This window comes from Xiphias gladius, chromosome 10 (genome assembly GCF_016859285.1).
Source record: "Xiphias gladius isolate SHS-SW01 ecotype Sanya breed wild chromosome 10, ASM1685928v1, whole genome shotgun sequence".
In the NCBI taxonomy this organism is placed as follows: Eukaryota; Metazoa; Chordata; class Actinopteri; order Istiophoriformes; family Xiphiidae; genus Xiphias; species Xiphias gladius.
Genome location: NC_053409.1, coordinates 22,597,304 through 22,613,290, shown reverse-complemented (window position 1 = coordinate 22,613,290; position 15,987 = coordinate 22,597,304). Strand labels below are relative to the sequence as shown.

At 41.7% G+C, this 15,987-nt stretch overlaps 1 protein-coding gene across 3 annotated transcripts; it reads right to left on the bottom strand.

The window, feature by feature from the left end:
- Nucleotides 1–581: 581 nt before the first annotated feature.
- On the bottom strand, nt 582–15,329 carry manba (mannosidase, beta A, lysosomal). Of its 3 annotated transcripts, none has more exons than XR_005708233.1 (18): nt 14,982–15,329; nt 13,732–13,826; nt 13,543–13,648; nt 13,267–13,440; nt 12,506–12,629; nt 11,684–11,853; nt 11,451–11,561; nt 10,124–10,275; nt 9,712–9,829; nt 8,609–8,695; nt 8,057–8,224; nt 7,631–7,849; nt 6,824–6,988; nt 5,735–5,879; nt 5,360–5,502; nt 4,081–4,338; nt 2,818–3,156; nt 582–1,119 (listed from the first exon to the last, which is right to left on the bottom strand). XR_005708233.1 is itself a non-coding variant. In XM_040137248.1 (18 exons), the coding sequence occupies exons 1-17, from the start codon at nt 15,195–15,197 to the stop codon at nt 2,932–2,934; spliced, it is 2,676 nt and encodes an 891-aa protein (XP_039993182.1). In that variant the 5' UTR covers nt 15,198–15,329; the 3' UTR covers nt 582–1,119; nt 2,894–2,931. The 3 variants fall into 3 exon arrangements, 2 of the variants coding, with proteins under 2 accessions (XP_039993182.1, XP_039993181.1); XM_040137248.1 differs by having other exon boundaries at nt 2,894–3,156; XM_040137247.1 differs by lacking the exon at nt 582–1,119 and having other exon boundaries at nt 2,009–3,156.
- Between the last annotated feature and the right edge of the window lie 658 nt (nt 15,330–15,987).

The window sequence follows — 15,987 nt, the reverse complement described above, 5'->3', positions numbered from 1 at the left end:
TCAGTGTAATATTATTGGGTGATGATTATTAATGCATTACACTGTAAGCGGTATCTGATGGGCACCACTAGGCTCATGAGGTTTTCCTAAATTGAGGGTTAATAAATCATTTACTGATGCCATTAATCAGAGCAACACTTGAGTTGCCAGATTGTGGAAAATCCTCCTTCAGAACGACACTTTTCGTGTCTTTCAGGAGAAATTGAGACATTTGTGTCCCTTTATTAATGACTTATTATCATTCCTAACTACAGACATGACGACTTATTAGAAAGTATAAATTCCCAAGTACTTATTAATGCACGTATAAATGTTTAATAAATCGTTTACTGAAGGGTTTTGGATCAGTTATAAGCCATTCATCCTGCCAGGCTGTGGAAAAACTTGTCCAGCATGAGACTTTGAGTCTCTCTAGCTCTTTGATTCGTTAGGGAGACCTCTCCAATGGACTGTGACCACTTATCTGCTGGAAAAGCGCTGCGGGACATCTGGACCAAAATCCATCCATAAACTGCTCACGAACACTTACAGCTGCAGACGTGACGGATTATTGAACTCGCTTTTATTAATGATTTATTAATGATTATATGTGACTGACTTATATTAGTTCATGGCTCATCAGAAATGGGCAAACAATAACCTTTATTAATGACTTATTAACATTTATAACTGCAGACCTTATGGCTTACTAGAGAGTACAGATTCCTAGGTACTTATTAATGGATTTTCCAGCGTTGATGACAATTATTGCTGAAAAGAAACACCCAGCCATGTTGTTATCAAAACATTTGATTTACACGTGGCACACTGATGCAAGAGAGTCTGTGTTCAAACAGCGGAACGGCAACGTCTCCGTTTAAAAACGTCACAAAAACAGCTCTTACGTCGAGATTTCACATTTTACTGCGTTGTCCTCTGTACATCTGTACTCCGCAGGTTGCGTACGCGCATCGACAGCTTATAAAACTCCACGTAGACGCTGATCGATGGTTATACCGTAGTAAGTCTGCGGCTGTAAATGTTCCCAAGCAGTCGATGAATGGATTTTGGTCCAGATGTCCTGCGGCCCTTTTCCAGAAGTGGTCAGACAGTCCGTTGGTCCCCCAATGAAATAAAGAGCTGGGGGAAAAAAAAGAAGCTACATCATGCTGGCAGATTTTCAACCTGACAACCTGGCAACTTTAATAAGTTGTTCTTTTTAATGGCTTATAATTGATCTAGAAAGCATCAGTAAATGATTCATAAACCATAAACAAAGCCATTAATTACAGCCTATAAACCTTTTCTAAATTGTGTCTTATCAGAAGGTGTTACACTTTGATGTTGTTTCTGGACGATGTTTAACTGCTTTATATACAGTTGGGTGTAACAATGCATCACGTTTTAAAAACAGACTAAATGTTTTAATCTGCAAAGTAACTATAGCTGTTAAATTTATGTTGTGCGGTTAAAGGTGCAATGTTGCTTCTGAAGTGCAGTGAAGGCGAAGTATTCAGTGGCATACTTTGGAGATACTCGGGTAAAATGCAAGTAGCTCAAAACTGTACTAGAGCATACTACCAGAGTACATGTACTTCACTAGATTTCACCACTGTAAGTGTCAGTTCAAATATCAAATGGACATCAGGCGAGCTGAAAGGACTAATCGATTCGTTGATTGAAAGATGAGGAAAAAAAAAAAAAAAAAAAAATCAGCGACAACTTTGATAAGCAATAAATGTTTAACTCATCTATCAAGAAAAAAACATCAGCCAGTCTCTGGTTCTAGTTGATATAATTTAAAGATTTGCTGCTTATTTCTGTCTCATAACTGTCAACTGACTATCTCTGGATTTTGGTCTGTTGGTCATTCGAAGATGTCACTTTAGACCTATGATGGGCATTTTTCACCATTTTCCATCAACTCAAAAGATAAATACAAAAAACCCAGTTAACTGATAATGAAAATAACTGTTAGTTGCAGCCCTAGTGCGAGATAGTGTACGCTTTATAAGCACTGCCTTACCAATTTTTGAGCAAGAGGAAGTGTTTATTACTCAGTTCCTTAACTTACAGCGTCTGCAAAGAGCATTCAACCCAACAGTTCGACTGATGCGACTCTGATCAGCAGAAAAACACGTACATGTCAAAAGCAACAATATTTACAAACTGATCTAAATCGAGAACGAATGCAAAACAATACAATTGTTTGGACAGCCCTGTGTGTGATACACCACATCCACGATGTCAAGTATAACAGTCTTTGCTCTGTTCATTATCTGAAAAATGTGCAAAAATGCAAAGCACAGAAAAGGAAAATAGTTTTCAGTGCAGAATATACCATCATGTATCACATGAAACCCAGTCCAGATGACATCTCCCCTCTGCAACAGCAACTTAACGGTGAGTACAGGAAGACATCTTAGGTTTTGATCAATGTCAGTGACAGTATTGGAATTTTATTAAATATCAGATAGTGGCTTAGACGTATAAGCAGACAGTTTTGCTGTTTCATTTCACCTCATTTGTAATTCATCCATTTAAATTGCCAAAGAGGCCTAAGATGTGGGCGATTTAGAGGTTTGGAACCAGGCTAATATTGGCCAGTTCATCTTCCGCATCTTCAGTAAAATTGTGTTAGTCTTTGTTACATTCATTTGTCTGATGGTTTTTGCGTGAATGAAAGCCTCGTGTAAAGGCCTGATATGTCCCAGAGTTTCCCTGCTTCTTCCTACTTTCTAATTTGTCTGACAAGAAAACAGTTTGGGCAATTTGGCACAAGGACCGAGCCTCAGCCATAGTATCTCTTTTAAAAGACACTTTTCGATGATCATTTACCAGCCGAACAAGAGAACAGGGCCTGTGCCTGTTCCGATACAGGACGTCACCACTTTCCCATCCACCGCCTTCGTACTTTGGTACGCCTCGACGTGGATTCTAGCTGGTCTCAGGTCAGTAGACGTCAGTTAAAGATGTGACGGCGAGGGATCTGGAGAGTTCTGCGACGCTGGTGGGACGCCACGCGTTAAAACCGACCGTCACGTTTCTAGAAACCATCAGGAAGCCGTTGGAGCTGAAGCGTCCGGGGACGTCTCCCACGTCGAGCCAGACAAAGGGGGCCACAGAGGCCGAGTGGAGGGTAACGGTGAAGCCGGTCTTATCTTCCTGCACTTTGGCCTGCAGGGACAGGCACACTACGTTGGTAACAAAGTCACATATCAACCTCTGAGACCGATTACACACACACACACACACACACATTAAACCCACCAGCCACAAGTTAACAAATGTTGCAGTCTGAAATTTAGAGGAAATGGTTCCGTTACTCTCAGGAAACAGACATTGTTTCATCTTTTCATTTCTCATTTTTTATTTCTCATTTCTCTTTAATATTAGGCAACAATGATCAAATGCCTCTGTAATGAACCTAACGCGTGTATCTGTCAGTGTTCACTGGCCCAGTCCTCGTGTTTTGGTTTGTACATTTCAGTTTTTCTTTTAAATTGAAAATGTGAATTAAATGAGAAAATCCCCATTTTATCAATAGAATAAAGGTGCAGTTCTTCCCATGAACACACACACTTGTAGGTCCTATCCTTTTATTACTGAGAAGCTAACATTTAAAGAAACTGAAAAGGCTAAATTAGCTCTTCTCTCTTGTAAAACCTATTTATTTAATAAACACGTCTCCTGTAACAACTCTTAGACTTGTAATTCTTTCCACGTTCTCTCGTTCATTTTTGACAGATTTATGAGCGACTGGTTCTTTATGCTCTGCGAAGCTCTTTTGGAAACACTTTACACAAATTTAACACATTTACAAAATGTAGGCTAAAATAAAATAATATCTAAAGTCATTTTTTTGTTTTTTTGTCTTTTGACCTCTCTTAATTAAAATGTCAAAAATGATATTTCAGATTCCACGTCCTCTTCATGAAATTTTGTTATGTGGCTTTTTCTCTAAGTTTTTATAAATCCACGAGGTTACCGGATCTCATCTCTACCACGAGTTATTTTCTGCCTCCTCTTTCTATGTATTATTAAAGAATGCGCATAAATAAAATAAAAGCTGTCGAGTTCCTTTACAACAAGGTGACTTACTGTGATGTTTGGTCTGCGGAGTCCCTGAGCATCTTTGGGTGAGCAGAGGAAGTGGTGGTTGGCGGGACCCTGCTGGCCGCCGCTGTCCTCCAGGTGGAAGGTGAGCACGCAGGTTTGCCGGGTGCAGCGACCGCACCCTGCCAGCAGGGCGGGGACTGGCTGTTTGAAAATGGCCAAAGCGCTGCCTCCAGGGACCGGGAGCATCTCAGACTTCAGCGTGCACACAGGGTCCAGATCAGCCCAGGAGTACACGCTCACCTGATGGACAGAAAAGCAGACCTGTTTCTGCTGATGTTCCAGAACAATGTCAAACCAACGACCACGCATTTCAATAAAAATTAAACATTAGCCAGTCGATGTCGCACATTACTCAAATAATGGATGTGACAATATGAGCAAGAGACAGTTAAGGTTGTGTATCAATTTAGAGTTCAGGTAATCTATAGATTTTCAATGAAAATAAAATTCTTTTGGTTAAGACTTTTAAAAAATTGGACATAGAGCGGAGCAGTATTTCTACAGTACAGTCTACAGTACATTGCAGTGATGGAGATGAAGTTACATGTGTAATGTGTAATGTAAAACTTTCCAGCTAAAAGAGACTGAAACAAACCTGGGAATAACTGCAGTTTTATAAGATGCACTGCACTGCAGTGTAATAGCTGTTTTGAGATGTAAATTTAGGCCCTATTGCCAAAACAGAACCTTTAAAAATGTCAACATGTAACCTGGCTCATTTAAACTTAAACCAAACTATCGCATATCACAGCTTAAATCCAAAAAATACACAGTACTGGTCCTCAAAACCCTGTATCGCCCCGACCCTGGAGTGAAATGTACTTCTGAAAATTGCCTTCTATTCTATTTTTATTTCAACGAAATTCTGCGTCGAAAACTTCGGCAGCAAAGGTTAAGAGGAACTACACAGGGAGGGAATGAGAACAAAAAGTAATGTGTGAAACAGTGAAAACAGAAACTCATCAAAATGCAAACTTCTTATGATTATTGTGTTACATGCCTGTTTTATAATCCTACTTTTAAACTAATTAATTTATCATTTCTTCATTCTGGATTTATTGCCGGCGCAGAAACTCTAAGGACCCGTACTCTAACTCAACACGCTACCAGCTGTTGGCTCGGGGGGGATGCTCTTCCATTTTATTCATGTCTGGCTCTTATTCCTGTGGAGTTTCACTGCACTTGTCGTGAGTCGTTTGATCAAAACTTGCCTGGAAAAATTAACGTAATGTAAAGATACAGTTTACTATGAAACGCGTACCACAGCCCTGAGCTTCAGTTCGTGGCTCAGGTCTGAGACGGCGTAGATGAACAGTGTGTCTGCATCCTCGAACCCGACAGGAAGGACGGTGGCAAAGAAGTTCTGTGCAAAGTAATGCAGCACTTTCCACTTCCCACCAAACTCTGTGCACAGAGACAAAGAAGGAAATGATACATGATTATTTTGCAACACGGACCTCTTATCACAATAATTACACAACAAATTGTCTATAATGCAATGTGAAATTTATACAAAGTGTTCAAAATACAAATGAGACCAACAAAAAAAAACAAAAAACCAAATGAACGAGGGGTCAGCGAAGGATCGGAGTTCATCCTAACAATGCGTCTCCCTGCTGAGTAGCTGTTCACGCACCGAGTGACGACCAGGAAGGCGCCTGCCAAACATCATTGAGCTGCCAGTAGAGAGCGCCCATAGTGTGACCTTTGCCCTCAATGATCTCAGTCTGACTCCGCCGATAAAACTCCGTCTGAGTCTTCACACACTGAGCCTGCATGACCTGGAGCAAGAAGCGCGTTCTTTACCACATGTAAGCAGCGTTTAAAAAATTTAAAAAAAAAAAAATCATCTCTGCCTGAACGCTGGCAGGTGGTGACACCTCACGTACTGATGACCTACTTCAACTAGTCGCTATATCGTTGTCGTGGCCATGACGAAGGAGAGATGTAGATGCAGCACATATTGTACTGCGCCAAGTTCAAGGTAATTATGAAAACAACAACAAAAAAAAGCCATTACTGTATATTGTACTTGTATGTAAAAGTAGCAATACTACAGTGTAGAAATACTCTGATACAAGAAAAAGTCCTGCATTTAAAATCTCACTTAAATACAGTACGAAAAGGAAAAGTACTCATTATGCATCATAATCATCTTAATCTATTTGTTGAATTATATTTTGCATTATTAACCTTAATCTGCAAAGTAAATGGTGGGTAACGTTATCAAATAAAAGAGTAAAAAGTAAATGATTTGCCTCTGAACTGTAGTGGAGTAGAAGTATCAAGTAACATTAGAGGGGAATACTCAAGTGAAGTGCAAGTACCTCAACGTTTGACTTAAGTGCAGTACTTGACTACATGTACCTCCTTACTTTCCACCACTGCTTACAACCTAAAGTAATAAAAAAAAAAAAAAAAATCTAAAATCTTAGCCTCAAATACTCACTGCTGTAGGTCTGAAGGAAGGCTACTAAAAGTTGGTGGTTTTCTGCTCACTGATGATGTGTACTGAGCTACGACTATTTGAATAATTCTGTGCACACGCAAGACAGAGTGCAGGTGGAGGTTTACATGCTAAGATAATTTCCAAATAAAGTCCAAATATTTCCGTCTGGCTTTTGTGGGCATTTGGAGCTATTGTATCTACTGTATGTGCAAACTTTGTCCACTTTGACTGCAGCCAAGCGTCAGACATGACTTGAGGTTGGTCTGTGGGTTTTACCTGAGTGATGTAGAGAGTGTCTGCAAATCTTTTTAGGGGATCCGTGGAGTTCGGCAGGTTGAAGTGTAAAGCGGCCTGCTGTAACATCTGCTGGTTCCCGCCCTCGTGGTGCTGGCGATGGGCAGTGAAATTACTGTCGTAGCTCCAGTCTTCTTTTATGGAAACCTGAAACATCACAAAAGCAGAAAGGGGGGAAAAAAAAAAAAAAAACTTAATTGGGGACATCAGAAATTTAAAAGCCTTTATTGAGCTCTGAAGATGTGGACAAAGTCAGCATCTAAGTCTCATTTTAAACACATTTTTTAATCTTTGTTTGCAATTATTGCACCAATTTTACAGTTCATTTTATAACTGTATTAGCCTTATCTTTATAGTTTTATCAAACCTAGTTTTATTTTCGTCACTTCTTCCCGTTTTGGCATTTCTGTTTATTCATTCGACAGAATGGACTGTTTTCTTTTATTCTGTTTTAGAAATCTAGGTCACCTTTTTTCTGCATTAGGCTATTTCATGAAGAACTGCGATACACACACTTAAAAAATTGGTTAAAATACCCCATTAGGTGTTTCTCAAAGAAAGCCAGTCCGAGAAATTTGACCTTGCTGGCATCTTTGATCTTTGATAAGTTAAAAAGGAAAACTTAAAAGTATCTGTTCACCTGTAAATTAGCACAAAAGACAAAGACACACTACATGTCTGATATTCTCCGGTGGATATTTAAGAAGATACCTCGGACTTTGAACACAATCTACTGGTAAAATATCAAGAAAAACAAACAAAATACTGCTGAAAGATTAATTCAGTTACCGGCTGCAGAGTGGAGAAGGACGGCCAGGACTGGAAGCCGTATTCAGAGGCGAAACGCGTTCGAGGGAAAGTCCGCCAATCCCAGCAATCGAGGCTGTAGCTGTAGAAATGGGTGTCCCCGTAGTGAGGATCGTAGGGGTTCGCTGCCACCCATCCCTCCTGCTCCGATTCAGCCCCATTTGTCGGGCTGGAGACGAGAAACGGCCGACTCTGGTCCTCCTGAAGGAGACAGTACACCGCGTGACTTCTTAGCCTTTTGGTTCTACTGGCTTTTATGGGATTATATAAAGGAAGAACATTGATAATAAATTATTACACTGCTGATAACATTTTTACTTATCAGTAGTCTGAAACATTTTAAGCACAAATACCGACAGCCTTTTTTTTTTTTTTTTTTTTTTAAATGTGGCATGCATGGTCACTCACTTCTTGCACAATCTCCCTTATGTTGTTCACATACAGCGTCACGTAGTCTTTAACGTATGCGGGCCTCTGGGAAGCTGGGATATTGAACCAGTCTGTTGCCAGAGCAGCCTCATTTTCGTTGTTCCCACTCCAAATTATTACAGAGGGGTGAGACTTGAGGCGCCGAACCTGGTGGGTAAAAGTAAGACAAAACTCAGTGCATTTAATTTGATTACAAAAAGGTGCAAAGTGGCTATTAGGCTACCTGTGCAAAAGATACAACAAACTAGCTCTGAATAATTTTTCTGCTCTTAGAAAACTACCTTTACAGCTTCACAGTCCGTGGAAAGACATGTATCCTAGTAAAAGCACAGCTGTTGTCACAAGAAGCTGAAAATAAATCTGAACCCACTGGTTTTTGGTTCATTTGCTACATCTATTGATGTATAAATGAAAAATAAAAACACTGCAGGAAACGTTCCTTTCCATGCTCTTCCAAACAGTATCCAGACATGATATTGTCTGAACCTTAAAAAAAAATGAAGAAAATGATTTAATGAATACACCACTCACCTGTTGGATGACCTCTTCTCTTACTGTCTGTATGAAGTCGTCGTCGGTGGGATACATGGCGCAGGCGAACATGAAGTCCTGCCAAATCTAAAGACAGATATTTAAACACTATGAGCATCCATCTGTTCTACCATATGTTCATGAGTCGGACATCAACATAATACAGGAATATAGTCATCTATGGTAGAAAACAGTCAAGCATTTCTTCAGTACGCGTACAGCAACACTCATCAATGAGGGGGACATTTTGTTTTTTTAGGCGTCCTATTCTATATAGATAATAAATATCAGGAATTAAGTTTGCTATGTTGAACGCAATTATCTTCATTGTAACATACGTCCAGTGTTATAGATTTATGTAATATCAGTTATTTTATCTGTTATGCAGAATAATCAGATAGAAATAAATCTAAAAAGGCAAAAACCACATAACTTATCAATGAACTGTCAGGTACAGTCACAATACGTGTCAGTTCAGTGAAATTTGACCGCACTCAACCATGAAAGAGGACATGAAGTCATGTTTCTGATGCAGGTATCAAATAAATACGGATCACAGCGTTCACAAACTTTCAACAGTGTATGAGAGAGACGTTAAGAGTCGGTAGTCAAGTCAGGTATTGTGATAATGTAATAAAGATGGTGAAGAAGCGAGCTTCTACGTTTCCAGACACAGTGCAGCGGTGTTGCTGTTGGCTGACCGAGGTTTATCCGCTCAGTCAGAGACCAAATCTGACCTGAGAATCTACTGGAGCCGGCAGCGAAACAGGAAATGCACGCTGGGAGACGAAGCCAGTATTCGTACACTGGGCACGTAATGTGATCATACCTTAAGGGTCCCTCTATATGCTTTCGATTTCTTTTTATGCTGCTGATGGTCTCCTGTTTTATAACTAACATCAAAAATGTAAATGTGGGTAAATGATGATTTCAGGGTGTATTTTTGTTAAACTATTACAGGTAGCACCTATAACTACCAGTACAAAAAAGTTAACCAATGAGTCAAGTCTCATGGAGACATCTGGATACATCATGATATTGTTATTTTAATTTTTACATTCGTGAAAGTAGTATTAATATCACTAGAGGATGAGAGTAGTTACCATGATTCCCAGTTCATCACAGATACTATAGAAAAGATCCTGTTCATACACTCCTCCTCCCCAGACCCTGAGGGTGTTCATGTTAGCATCTACCGCTGACTGCAACAAGTTCCTCAAACTGCCGGGCAAACAAAAGGAAAGTCAGCTTCAGCATTCAAGTATTCATAACTGAAACACACTCAGTAGTTGAAACGAGACCTGTCCCGCGGTTCCACGTCGGAAAAAGATCTGTACAAGGACGCAGAGGAGCCCAAAGAGGAAGCCAGGTGGAACAGTTTCTTTAAGAATATTATCATAAACAGTGATTAATATTCCCCTCACCTGGCAGGACTCAAGTGCAGACTTGATAAATAAAAATAAAAATAAAAATCAGCTTTTCAAACTACAGCAACAAAACTACAACAAAGCTCACACAGCAGGGGAGATCTGGTCCTGGAAGGAGTGGGCTGGGATCCAGTTGGAGCCTTTGAGGAAAATTGCTTTCCCATTGATGCGGAAATAGAAGCTGAGGCCTGGGGACCCAGCAACTGGCTCCTGGACGAGTTCCACTGTACGAAAATACACCTGCGGGAGAGACTTTCGTCAACACTTGAAGTCCACTGGGACTGTACCGCACTTAAAAGGTCACTGAAACACCCCAACTTTTATGACAAAAAGGTGGTATGATTTTATGACAATTCATTCGGTTTCTAAATCACTTTTAACTCCTCAGACAGAATAATAACTAATCATTCCGATGGCCCCAACTGGCAGCAACCCGACTGTTGGGACAATTTGAACTACATCAACCACAAATCCCACATTGCGTGTGAATTTAAGAGGTTTTTTTCTGCATCGAATTTTGCCTCGGTCTTACAAAGACAAACATGGCATGGAGAAAGTCTAGCTCTGTTACAGCCCCACTTGGTTGTGGTTGAGCTATGTAAGGTATACAGTCCTGAGCAAATGTTTTAGGCACTTTAGATGTTTAGTTTGGATTCTGCAGCGGGACATTGAGCTCAAACATACAGTCGGAGTCCTAACCAACTATCTCCAGAGACAAGAAGAATAAGGAGTCCTGCAACGGATGGTCTGGCCCCCACAGAGCCCTGATCTCAGCCTCATGGGGTCAGTCTGGGATCACTCGAAGAGACGGGAGACACTGAGACAGAAGAACTGTGGCAAGTTCTCCAGGATGCCAAGTACCTTGAAAAACTGTGCACTAGTCCACCGGGGAGAACTGGTGCTGTTTCAAAGGCAAAGGGTGGTCACAGCAAATAGGAACTTGATTTAGTTTTTTTTTTTTCTGTTTACTGCACTTTGTATTGTAAGTTAATTGATAAATAAAAACTATTATTATTATCATCATCATTAGCATCTTCACTTTACTTTAAATGCCTAAAACTTAGCACAATACTGTATACAAAGGCTTTTTTTTTCTCTCTTTTTCTTTATTTGCAAACCATGGATAGTGTAGTTTCACTGTGTAACAGTTTCTGTAGTAACATTTTTTTAAAAGTTAGCAGTATACTCTTATCTCTTTTTGACATGAGCTACTTGGAATTAAAGAGCAACGCTGACGTACCAGCATCTCATCTCAAAGCGTTAAATGTGTGTCTCAAAAATCCCCAATCTGGGAATTTAGGCTGGTGCTACTCTCAAAATCGTTGTACGGCAAACTGTGCTGAATCAATACATCAGCTAGGCACCTAAATGTTAATGGAAAGAATTTAAGGGTTTGACGGGCAGTGAACTCTGACCTTGGACTCTGTATTCAGGATTAAAAAACCATCCTGAAAACCCCTGACAGTCAGCTGGTAAAAGGGTTGGGCGCCGTGTCTGCTGGGCCACCACAGCTTCACCTGGCTGCCCTGAAAGCAGAAGAAAAAGTCCTCAAAACTTCTCACTCTACCACCTCTTCGCAAAGCGTCCCGTCCAACTTCGAACTAAAAATCTAAACATCTCAACGGTTTAACCGGACGGCATCCAGTACCTTGTTTATGTGCAAGGTGAAGGTGTTCTTGGTCTTCCCAGAGAGAAACTGGGTCTGGAAGGTCTGCTCTGAGTCCAGATCAGGTATGGAGACAGTGACTTGGCAATTTGTTGCCTGAACTGCATCGACAAGAAGCTCAACCTGGACTCTCCACTGAGACAGACTGAAATCTAGACCAACAGATTATATAGAGTATTAAGAAAAAAGAAGAGAAACGCATTTCATTATTTCACACATGGAAACTTGGTTGAGACAGACCACTACAGCTAGGGAGAGAAGAAAAAAAATAAAAAAAAAAAATGATCGAAAGCTACAATAACATTATAATTCATTCTGAAAAACAGACTTACTCATTTCAGTTTTTCAGTTATGTAAGTGGGAGGAAATATTTGATTTTGTAAAACTGTAAAAAAAGATTAGGAAGGAAAGTCCCATACTCAGAGAACATTTAAAGATCAGACCACATCAGAAAAGTATTTTTAAGTCATTTTAAGTTTCCTGTGCTTGTTTTCACCAGCGTGCAGGAAGTAGTAGGGGTTTCAGGAGTTTATGTTGAGTTAATTCTCAAAACTGACCTGAACTTTCTCATAACTTTCTGGCAGTCATCATTACGTGAAAACCCAACGCCTCTGCCTCCCGCACAGGCCACAACAAAACAAGCCCCTGCATCTCGCACAACTGCTTTTATGCAACAGATAAATAATGAGTTTTTAATGCTCCATGCATCCAGAAATCCCCGTTTATCTCTGCAGTCTCTCTTGTTTTTGGCGTTCTTTAACAGATAAAAAGTTTATGCAGTGCTGTTGGTGATAATGGACGTACTGTATAGAGGAACAGAGGAAACCTGGTGGAGCTGCAGGACATCAAACGCCTCCAGTCGAACTCCTTTCCACAGTCCCATGGTGGGGAACGAAGGACCCCAGTCCCAACTGAAAGAGCTTTGCTCCTGCAACACAACAGTGATTGAATATTTAGATCTACAGTGGTGTAATATACTGTCCAAATTTAGCTGCTGTCAGCAGAGCTTTGCCTTTTTGTTCATTTATTAAAATGTAAACGACAGAAAATAAGGAAATTCAAGCTGGTTGGGCTGAGATGAAGGTGAGTGCAATCACTTAACTAAATGTTCTGCACTCTGAAAATCCAAAACTGCAGAAAAAATAAATGCTTTCAAGTTAATAAATTATTAAATTGGTGTCCAATGAGATATATATAATTACATATAAATAAGAACGTAAACATTTTAGCTACAACTGGTTTTTCAGAACTCTCTCTGAATTTTAAATAAAATGTAAATACCATCCTTATCTGCATACATTGTATGTGTCTAGATCCTAATATCTGTACCTTTCACCTTTCTAACCGGATCAAGATAATCCTGATTTTTGGCATCAGAACTACCTTTTTTTTTTCCTGCCTTATCCGTTTTGAAAAACTCACACAAACGAGCGAACCCAAACCAGCCCTATTACTCACGTGAGACCCCAATACTTTCCTTTTTTTCCCCTGCGTTTCTTTGTGACCCTGACTGTTTTACTTTCAGGCTTCTAAAAGAGAGGAAAAACTCTGTGGGAGGTATTTACTTTCCTGATGAAATTGACGTGACACTCCCCCTTCTGAACATCTGGGGGACATTCAGGCGGAACTCTGCGGGCAGAATGAGCGTCCCTCCGTTCGGACGCGTAAAGAACTGGAGACAGAAAGCTAACTTTCAGCACATTGCCCCCGTCCTTCAGCAGCTCTCTGACTGAGAAGTCCTACACGCCAAAGACAGATGGTAGTCAAAAGAAAGCAAACAAACTTTCATGTGGGAGAAAATTCGTTGTCTCTGTGAGCTGCTCTTTCTAAACTCAACACACATATCTACGAAACATGTTGTCCGTGTTGCCCACAATGACTCCACTGAGCCAAACCGATGCGACAGCGTCCAGGCCGTCAAAGGCGAGCAGCACCTTCTGTCTGGTCCTGTTAACGCAGAGAACGCACAGGGGAGTCAGGACTAGGGAACAGAAACAGCTGTTAAACACGGTATAAATCATTTTACCGACCTCACTTGTGCAGACACATTGAACGTGGTTGTGTATGTCCAGTTGTCGAGAGCAATCCATCGATAGGACACATCGTTGAACCTAAAATATGGGTCCTGGAAGAAAAGTGGAAAGGCGTTTAGCTGGCAGGAGTCACTTTTTTAAATTTTAATTCAATTGTGTGTTTAAAGTTTGATATGGGTTTCTACTGACTCCCGAAAACATCCCTGGCTAAAAATAAAGTCCTGGATAGGCTTTGTCACGGGTGTTATAGTATATGTGGAAGTTCCAAGTGAAGCCAGTTGGGGATATTTCTATGTTGCTGTTTCCCGTATGTATTTTATCATATGAAAACACAAGGTCACAGTTAGTTTGCAGCACTTCAGTTAACTCAGTTCAATGTCTCTGTTTGTGTGGTACGCACCACTAAAGGACAGTATACGTCGAAACAGTAGGGGTCTCAAATGCAACACCTGCAGGGCCTAACATTAGGGCCCCACCTGGCAGAGCCTATTTGAAGTATACACTCAGTGGCCTCTGTATTAGGTGCGCCTGTCAAATCCAATGCAGCCCAATGCAACAGCGCAGCCATAGACTCTACGTTTGCAAAGATCAGAAGGTGCAGGTTCGATTGCCACTGCGTTCATTTAACCACACGCTTATCACTGAGGTTGTGGTTTGCACTGCTGTCGAACTGGGCCGCGTCGTGCCGCGAGGTGACCCCAATTCAGGAGCGTGACACGGGAGAACGCATTTCAGTACAGCGCGGTCCGGCTGAGCCGACACCTCGGACAGAGTCGAGGAACACGGGGGGATTGCGATCGGCCTCCGTGCAGGTTTTCTGTCACACCCCACTGTACGGGACCGCATTGCCTCGTGTAGAGAGGCACGTTGCGCTTCGCCCTTTTGCTGTCGTGCCACCTTGCGCGCGGACCCCGGCGTCCACGGTGTGCTCGCGTGGGGAAAACAAGTCGCGCGTGAATCAAGAACTAAAGTCTCCGTCACCAAAAACGCGCGTGTCACAACCGTTGGCGACCTTCCGGCCTGCAAATGTGCGAAATTAGACGTTTATATGTAAAACAAGTCAAATGCTGTGAATAAAATCGATATAATCGATATGTATCATCTATAGAGGCCCCGTGTCACGTAGTTCTGGACCGAGAGCGAGGCTGAGATTTACTTTAGAAACTGTGGGAACAAATCGCAGTAAGCGCAGTCAAAAGGTGGAGATCTGGTCACACCCTGGCACATACTCGTTCACCGGCGCCTACCTGGATGTAGCCCTGTCGCCGCAGAGCTGAGTGGACGCATCCGGGCACCTCTGCGGGCAGCGACAGCGAGCCATTGGCGTTCGAAAGACTCCATTTGCCGTCCAGACTCAGAGTCCGTTGCCGCTGCCTTGGCGGAGGCGATCCGGATGAGACCCCGAGGAGCAAACACAACCAAACGCCCGGGGCACAGGCGAAAACGCGCCCGCACAGAGTCATGGTTCGCGGTCTGCTGTGGGCATAGTAAGTACACGAAAAATACTCCTTAAAAAGTGTTTTATCTAGGGTTTTTTCTTTTCTTCCTCTCGCTGTGTTTACCGACCGAACGGTCGGTTCCTTGTTTTATCATGTGACCCATACCCGTGGCAGTCAGGTGATCGGAGCACGCGCACGGGAGACGCGTTCCGGCGCGGAAACGTTTGAGATTCGTCGCACGGTCACAACGAAAAGTTCGACACTTCACTTTTGCACGTCCACGGGAGTTCGTTACGTGTAACCGCAAAAATGGTCGCGTAAACGTATGGTTTAAAAAAAAAAAAAAAAACGGCACCGCTTTCTCACGAGGCATCGTTTATGAAGGGTCGTGAGATCATTAGCTGATGCTTCAGAGCAGTATGTCGGCCTTAAACAACACCACCTTCGGTAGAAAAACCCTCCTTCGTCTGGACACTTTGTTTTTTGTTTTTTTGTTTTTTAAACTCTTTATTTCACTGGGGGCAACGGACTGCGCGACCACTCATCTTCTGGAAAAGGGCCGCAGAACATCCGGACCCAAAATCCATTCATCGACTGCTTTACAGAACATTTACAGCCGCAGACTTACTACGGTATAACCATCGATCAGCGTCTACGTGGAGTTTTATAAGCTGTCGATGCGCGTACGCAACCTGCGGAGTACAAATGTACACAGGACAACGCAGTAAAATGTGAAATCTCGACGTAAGAGCTGTTTTTGTGACGTTTTTAAACGGAGACGTTGCCGTTCCGCTGTTTGAACACAGACTCTCTT

Coding starts and splice junctions, on each gene's coding strand:
- manba (XM_040137248.1), bottom strand. CDS start 15,197: ATGACTCTGTGCGGGCGCGTTTTCGCCTGTGCCCCGGGCGTTTGGTTG. Junction 6,989..7,630: donor CCTTCTCCACTCTGCAGCCG/GTAACTGAATTA, acceptor GTGATGTTTCAG/GTTTCCATAAAAGAAGACTG. Junction 5,503..5,734: donor GCCTTCCTGGTCGTCACTCG/GTGCGTGAACAG, acceptor CTCTGTGCACAG/AGTTTGGTGGGAAGTGGAAA.